Source organism: Epinephelus lanceolatus, chromosome 3 (genome assembly GCF_041903045.1).
Source record: "Epinephelus lanceolatus isolate andai-2023 chromosome 3, ASM4190304v1, whole genome shotgun sequence".
Classification (NCBI taxonomy): Eukaryota; Metazoa; Chordata; class Actinopteri; order Perciformes; family Serranidae; genus Epinephelus; species Epinephelus lanceolatus.
The window spans coordinates 27,322,854-27,331,409 of NC_135736.1; the positions used below are offsets into that span (position 1 = coordinate 27,322,854).

The following is an 8,556-nucleotide window of genomic DNA, read 5'->3' on the forward strand; positions in this document are numbered from 1 at the left end:
CAGCACTTAGAGTGAATCCAGATGGACTGTAAAAGGCTAGTTATCTGGTCAACTGTGTGGACACGCCCAGGCGGGAGATGGCTGTGCGCAGCAGGTGTCATAGTTCAAGCTGACCCCCTGTGAAGGCTGGACTCGGCACGGGGAGAAGGTTGGTTGGGTGCCCTTCTCTGTAGGGGGAAGGTGGTGAATTATGTGATGGTACTACTTGATATCTACCTTGGATACTTTGGCAGATAGGCAGGCTTTGCCTCTTTATTTCCGCTCCTATGTCATGATTGTTGCCGGGCAATCATAGACGAAGCTTTTCGTGAAAGAGAAAATGGAATATTTTTCAGTTAAGGTGTGTTTCAAGGTCGAGGCCCACTGGCTCAGAGCAGTGCCTTTTTTTCTCTCTCTCTTTTTGCTTATATTCTATTGCATTAGCCTTTTGGATATTATAAGAGAAGGCAAGTGTATGTTAAATACTGCAGCAGAGGAGATAAAAGCTCCCTCAAGCTGGTTCAATACTGTATTCAAAATGCTGCTAAAACTGCGGTGTGATTGACCCTGGTTTATTTAGATTTGATTGAAGGCAATTAATCATGTCTTCTATTACAGTATAATTGCTTGTGTGTGCACTGCATGTGTACATCCTTGTATGTTTTAGGCAACGTGTGTGTGTGTGTGTATGTGTGTTTGTGTGCCTGTATTAAAAAGATAGGTCAACCATTTCAGGATCCGTGCAGCCTTGCCTCCCTGCTTTCACTCCCTCCTGAGTGAATGCCCTTTGTTGAGCTGTGCCCTGAGATGCTCCCGCCATCTTAGCTCCTTCGGCCATGACCCGCGCTCCTCACCCCTCCCTCCTTCTCGGCCCCCTCCCCTTCTAATTCCCTCTCTCTTCGCAGTGAATTGCAGACTTAGAGAAGGGGATCAATAAAAGCACACTGCATCTTGATTTGACTGGCAGCAGGGCCTCGGTCAGAGCACAGGGCTGCCGAGGCTGCCTGCCTGTGTTCTGTTTGTGTGTATGCCAGTGTGTGTGTGTGCATGTATATAACGATGGGGTTCTTGAAACGGATTTTCAGCACAATTTCTGCAGGGTTTCAGGTAATATCTTTGCTCCAGGGGCTTCTTTAGTCAGGGCTGGTGCATTTGTTTCCCCAGCATTGCTTTCCATCGAAATGATAAAGATTTCTCACTTTCTGCCATCTCTCCTCTCGTGTCCAGGTCTGAACTCAAGGAGTCCCCTCAGTGAGACCAAGAGCACCTCCTCGTCACTCTCGGCCCTCAGCGACTCACTCAACAGCTCGGAGGGCGGAGACCTCACCCACGGTAACGAAGAACTCAGGGGCCTGCTTGCCCCGCCCTCCTCCGCAGGCAGCCAGTCCAGCTCTGGAAGCCACTCGGGATCAGGAACTGAGGACAAGTCTGACAAAGGCAAGGAATCGTGGGAATTAGTGCGAACACATACACTTCACCATTTTGAAGCCTCTGAAAACGTCTCCATTCTGTCTCTACAGCACTGTATAGTCATGACAGAATAGACAACAATAAAACAACACATCAGGTTATATTAATGAAGAGTGTCAGAGTCAAATCTTAGCTTATCTGCTTCATCTGGATTTTGTGGGTGTGATTTAAAGGGATTTGATTGACAGTGACCAAACAACCCACTAACTGTCATCAAATTCTGCTTCAGAAGTTGCTAAATCTGGATTGGTGCACACAAGTATTATTTAATTAATAACCCTCCTCCTATAGAGCTGTACTGAGACTAACCACTTACTCTTTGGTCAGAAATCTGCTTGCACTGGGTGACAGACCAAATATGGACATCGAGAAATAAAGTTGATTTGTGTAGCATATTTCATACGACAGGCTTAAACTCAACGTGCTTCAAATAAAAGGCAAAAACAGTAGGTAAAGATTGTACGTGACAAAAACATACAAGATAAGAAGGCTTTATTAAAAAGGGAATAATAAGAGTACTGAAGTATCCATTAACCACACCATTTAAACCTCTCTACTAAGAGCTTGAGGAAGTATTAGTTTTCAGTCTGCTTTTAAAAAAACGACACTGTTGTAACAGACATAAAGAAGACGTTCATTATTACTCCTGTCATTTATAAATACACCTGTTAAATCAGAACAGTTGGAGAACGATGCAAATGAGTTCTGAAATGACACGTTCATTTACTTAATTGCATTCATATGTGGCCTAGTCCAGGCAGTTTTTTTATCTTCCATTAAGTAACTTAACGGCACACTTTATACTATAATGTATGAAGTCTTCTGTGTGTCTTTCTAAAATCTAAGAAAAAGTCCCAGATGATGTCATCAGCATTATCTGGATGTACAGATTCCTAACCAAATGTTTACATTACAAACTTGGGGTGTGGAGTTTAAAAGTTGCAGGCATATGCCAGGTACTGAGGGTCTGAAAAAATATTTGTGAGATACATTGTTTTTGGAGCTCAACCCCTGTTAGGGAGTGATAGTCAGGATGTCTTCGCCCAGCTGTATCAATTTATTATATATATTCTTTTTATGTGAGTGGGCATCAGAGCATGTGAGCCGAGTGGAGCGGTGAGAATTTCCGCTCCTCGCTCACAGAACTGCTCGTTCCCTCCGCTCCTTCGCTCAAAGCGCTCCAAGCCGCTCCGCTCAATATCGCTCCGTGCTCGTCTCAGATTTCACCCCGCTCCACTCAAAAAAGCTCAGTTAGTGTTACAGGAATAGTGCACCTGTATGACTGCTCAGTTTCCTTTTGAAACTACTTAGGAAACTTGATTGTCGATCTTGCAGCGGCCAATTTTTGACAGGAAATTGTGAGTGTGTAAAACACAGACGCATTTAAACTCATGGTGTGAGCAGTACCAGAGTGAAATTGGAGCGGGATGGAGATGAGGCGACGCTCTGAATTTCCAAAAAATCTGCTCTGTGTTCCATCCAAAATTCTTCCACTCGCGCTCCGCTCACATGCTCTGGTGGACATTGTTGAACCTGACTTTTCCCTGAATCTGAACTCCCTTTGTTTCAGGTTCTGGGGTCAGGTTTCAGTCATGCTGAGTCTGAAGAGCACGATGAGCCTCTGCAACAAAATTATCAAATTAAAAATCATTGGAACAGACTCAGTCTTATCTCACCCTCTCCTCTTTCCTTCCCCTCCAGGCTTCGAGTGTGTCTTCTGCAATTTTGTGTGCAAGACGCGTAGCATGTATGAACGGCACCTCCAGATCCACCTCATCACGCGAATGTTTGAGTGCGACGTCTGCCACAAGTTCCTTAAGACGCCTGAGCAGCTGCTGGAGCACAAGAAGTGCCACACCGTCCCCTCCGGAGGGCTCAAGTAAGGAAAGCAAGTACAGACAGAGGTTCCTAACTCCGCCCGTCCTCCCCCTCCCTTACCCCCTCACCCTTTCAATTCACTACACACAAAAACACATACACAGTACGTACACAGTCACAGACAAATGCTAGGGGTGTGCAAGTTACATACGGCATATGGTTTCAGTAATTATTTTACATGCACCATTTAACTCATTTGATATAGATAAAACGATGCATGTTAAATAACAAAGGATACAAAAAGATGCATAATGTACATTATTCTGGCTGACATTATTATGGTTCTTTCACTAAGAGCTGATTGTAGCAGCCATACAGCTGAAGACAGAAATAGATTTGTGGTCCTATTTGAAGATTATTCCAGCCATGTGTCCTTAATCAGTTAACCTCACTTTAATGTTCATTATCTGCAGCCAGCAAATGAAATGATACAAGCTGTAGTTTTGCTCGACAGCCTCTCTTGGCAAGTGTAACTTATTAGACAGTGGTCTCTGGGTCTGCAGTGGCTGCTATGAACAGAAGGGAGAGTGGAAAGGAGATGGAAATGGGCTTCCCCTCAGGGTCTGTTGTTCCACTGCCCACAGCTAACAGCCATGCCAAAGAAAAAATGTTTGATGAAACCTGCATTCCAGAAAGCTCCCTTTTCCCCCCAATACAGACAGTAATATGAAATTTGTTGGCACACCCCTAGAAGATAATCATTTAGGAGAAGCACAAATGTCAGATCACTTACATCATAGCCATGTCAGTCCAAATGTATATGAAATTAAACTAATGCATGCTTTGTGATACACAGCGTGCATTTTGTGGAAACCCTGATAAAAAGCTTTTAAATACAGCATCCAAACCTACCCCACACAAATATATATATACAAACATATGAACATGTACTTAGGGCTGCACAATTAATTGATGATCATAAGGATTTTGGCTTCCCACAATTAAATGAACATGATCAGCTGTGATACTGATGTTTAAAATGCGTGTTCTGCTCATAGAAAACTCCGCTGGCTATCAATTCATTAACTGAAAGCCTCCACTTTTAATGTGTGCACCCTGCTGCAGCAGAATGAAAATCATCCCTTCATCAATGGTCACCATATGTTGTTTGGAAGTATTTCCAATTTAAAAGAGAAAAAAAAATCATATTCAAAAAGTGCATGAGACGTGTCCTCGCCACAAAGCAACACAACCAACTTGTTAAACCATCTGAAGAAACACCATAATGTGCGGTACATTAAAGGCCAAGAACAATAATGTCTCTTTACATTTCCTCACTGAATCTCCTTCTTTAGCCAGCATCAACTCAGACATCCATATCAGTGACTCTGTACAGCCCGTCACGATACCGTGACCCCTGTAAAAAAAAAAAAAAAAAAAAAAAAAAAAATTAAATACAGCGGTGGAAACATCCATCCAGCTCCCAAAGACGGACTAAAATAACCAGTGCAATCGCATTCCATGTGACCAAAGATATGTGCCAGTAAAATCTGTTTTCATGTGGTCGCATTCTGTAATGGCATTTTTATTTTTAGTCAGCTTATATTTTGGTACAGATATGTTACAGTTTATTTATATTTTGCTTTTAGGAGATGCACTGAATTTAGGTGAAGAAGAACTGTATTTTTTTAACCTTTATTTTTGGATTTTCAATATAAAACAAAAATGCTCAGTGCATCATTTTAAAAACTCAGTCACAAATATCTTCACAGGTAGAAAAACAAAAAAAGTCCTAGGACTGAAATATTACGAGTAAAATGAAATACATATATACAGCGATAGAGGGAATACTGCTACTCATTTAGACCGTTACAATTCACTACAGGGCTTCAAATACAATATTTGAATCGTATTCTTAATAGAAAACCGTAAGTCTTATGTTTTTACAACATGGAAGTAAAAGCTGTGCTCTGTTCATTTGCAGTAAAAATCAATCAATGAAGAATCGTGATAAATAATCGTGATCTTGCTACTGTGTAAAATAATTGTAATCATCATTCTGGCTATAATCGTGCAGCCCTTCAAGTACTCATGCACATTGGACATAGTTGTCTAATTCTAACAAGGCAGCCTCGCTCTCCTAATAGTGACTGTTTATGCAGCTCCAGTCTCCTCACATGCTTCCCTCTCCATCTCCATACTCCAGTCCCACAGGAGCCTTTGTTGTACTGTGACACGTTTATGTCCCATTTCAGGCCTGTCAAGCTAACATAAAGCCCATCTGTTGATCTCAACATCCACACCACACACTGATGATGTTAGTGTCTGAGCTCAGGCCAACCCAGGGTGGCAGTCGATAGCAAAACAGCTCCAACACATGACAATATTTGACTACATATTTAGGGGGGGGGGGGAATGCAGTAAATGAAACATTTTGTAAAGATTCATTTCAAGTAACACAAGCCATTTTTTTGTTTTTGAGTTGTTCTCATAACTCCAGTCTGTGCATGTGCAGAGTCATTAAGTATCATTATGATTACCGCCTCATCTTGTCATAAACAAAGATCTGTGTTCTATATCGTTTTATTTCTTTTCTTCCTGTGCAGCCATCAGTGGAGTTAGGATGTTCTGAACATTGCTAAATGTCTGGAAATGGTAGCATTTCACTAAATGTAAACCAGGAAGCTGCCAACACAGTTATGATGATTTATACTTTATACAAATCCTGTGGCTAACAGAGCACAAACACACAAGAAGCCCCCTTCATAGCTCAAAGATCTCCACACAGCATCTTCAGTCACTAACTCGAGGATTTGCTGCTAGCTGTAGAGTGTGCGTGAATACATGTACAGGAGTTTTATAACGGTTTTAAATGTTTCTTCTGTCTGGTGTTAATGTTTTTGAAGCCAGATTGATTTTAAGCTAGCTACTCAGAAGGGAAAGAAGCAGGTAGAGGATATTTTTGATTTTTTTTTTTTTTTAATTCAAGGGAGAAAAAAGATGGAAGAAATGAGCTGTTTTGATATTTTTTATATTTAAAGTTATCAGAAAATATGCTTCTATGCTGTTCTGTTTATATCTGCACATGTGGGTTATATTTCCAGCTCTTCAAGGTTTACACAGTCTCTTAATTTATGTAAACCACATTTATATTTACTTTTAAAAGCAGGCAGGATTTAGCCAAGCAGGTGTAGAGAGAGTTAATGGACCTTAAGGGCAAACAGGTTTTAAATAAACTCCTATTGCCTATATTTTCTAATCTCCAACGTCCAGATCAAGATTTTTTTTCCTAGACCAGTGTGTACACGTGTATACACTTGAGCAATGTGAAGTGTTTCTATATATGTAGGAGTGTGTAGAAAGGGAGAGAGGGCCTTGACCATTTCGAGGTTTTTCTGAGGTGATTCTGTTCTGCAGGGTTTGTGAAGCGCTTTGGGGCCCAGAGCAGATGAAAGGTGCTATTTAAATGTAAGTGCCACTCCATTCCTTCATTTCCCTTCATGTCCTACTGCTCCAATCTTTTCTCCAGCCTGTCACCCCCCCTCCTCCTCCACACACACATATACCTGATCACTTCAATTCTCCCACCATTAAACTGCCACACATACCACCATGAGCACACAGAACTGTACATGATACACACTTTTCCTTTACCTGTCCTCCTCCTCTTCATCATTTTGTGTTATTAAATTTCAAGGTGTGTTATGTGGTTTTGAACGTACACTTTCCTTCAACTGTCCTTTGCTTTTGTGTGCTGTGTCCTCCCTCCCTGCTTCCCTTTTTGTTGCATTACTCAGGTGCCCTTTCTGCATCTACTCCACCAATCGTCCAGCGGCCATGGAGTGCCACCTTAAGACGCACTGTAAGATGGAGTACCGCTGCCGCATCTGCCAGGGACTGTGGCCCGACCAGGCCTCATTGGAGGCCCACATGCGCGGGCACCGCCTGGGCAACCACTACAAGTGTGAGCAGTGTGGCTACTTGTCCAAGACGGCCAATAAGCTGATCGAGCATGTGCGTGTGCACACGGGCGAGCGGCCCTTCCACTGCGACCGCTGCTCTTATAGCTGCAAGCGCAAGGACAACCTCAACCTGCACAAGAAGCTGAAGCACGCGCCACGCCAGACTTTCGGCTGCCAAGAGTGCCCTTTCACCACCACACACCCCTTTGTCTTCAGCCGCCACCTCAAGAAACACCAGAGTGGAGGAGCGGGGGGACTGGACGGAGGCTTAGGAGGAGAAGAGGTGGAGGATGATGAGGAGGCAGGAGAGGAGGAGCTGCCACTCCAGGGAACATCGCCAGGGGGCTCGTCACTGCGGAAGAGACAGGAGAACTTCCTGTTCAGCCGAGGAGGAGGGAGCAGCGGAGGGAGTGGGAGTAACAGCCCACTCATGAGTCTAACGGCGTCCCAGGCGCTCCAGTCCGTTGCCCTGTCACTCACACTGGGCAAGTCCCACCAGCTGGACGCCGGCAGCCCTCTGCACTGCGTGGTCAGCGCGAACGGCAACAACGCCACCAGAAACCCCGGCGGCCCGAGCAGCGGCAGCCCCTCCCTCTTCCTCCCCTCCTCCCGCCACGTGTTCGAGCAGTACAGGAGCTGCGACCGGGCGCACCTGATCCCCCTCACCACCTTGTTCACCCACAACAGCCGCTTCACATTCCACTCGCACCTCCACTCCAGATGGCGGCCCGCCACATCTCCTCTCCTCTTCTCCTCCAACTCGGCGTCCCCCTCCCGCTCTCCCCCCTCGCCCTCCTCCCACAAACACTCCTTCCTGGCCTACCTGGGACTGATGGAGAGGGCCAAGACTGTTTGACCTCGCCCACCTCCTCTCCTCCTCCTCCTCCTCCTCACTCTTTCCCTCACTCCTCGGACGGTGGTGTGAATGACACTTGACCACTGCAGTGGGAGCAACGTCTTTTCCAATCAGACCAGCAGAATAAGCTGGACCAGACAAACATATTGAAGAAAAGAAGAAAAAAAAACATTTATAAGAGAAAAAGGCTGTACATGCTAAAAATGCATTTATATCAAAAAGCTGCTTTTCTTATCAGTTCTATCAATTGAATTATTACTACTTCAACTACTACTCTCTATTACCTTTTTTTCTGTTTTTAAATGTCTGAATGACTTGGACCCAGTTGCATTATCTGAGGAAACTAACGTATCTCAGTTTTATAGATATTTTTCTTTAGTCGTTTGACGAGATAAAAAGATGAAACAAAACTTGCAAGTGCTATATTTTAGTGCATTTTTGTCTCTTGCTATTATGCATCGAAATAGCATG

At 43.9% G+C, this 8,556-nt stretch overlaps 1 protein-coding gene across 2 annotated transcripts in view; it reads left to right on the plus strand.

Annotated features, from left to right (window-relative positions):
• znf827 (zinc finger protein 827) overlaps nucleotides 1-8,226 on the plus strand; it is a 77,809-nt gene extending 69,583 nt beyond the window's left edge. The window contains exons 12-15 of one of the 2 annotated variants that reach the window (XM_033623320.2): nucleotides 1,207-1,416; nucleotides 3,151-3,328; nucleotides 6,685-6,735; nucleotides 7,065-7,204. In XM_033623320.2, coding sequence (XP_033479211.1) covers nucleotides 1,207-1,416; nucleotides 3,151-3,328; nucleotides 6,685-6,733 — 437 coding nt within the window. In that variant the 3' untranslated portion in view covers nucleotides 6,734-6,735; nucleotides 7,065-7,204. Of the gene's footprint in view, nucleotides 1-1,206; nucleotides 1,417-3,150; nucleotides 3,329-6,684; nucleotides 6,736-7,064 lie in introns of both variants that reach the window. The other variant, XM_033623318.2, reaches the window with a different exon arrangement.
• The last annotated feature ends 330 nt before the right edge of the window (nucleotides 8,227-8,556 follow it).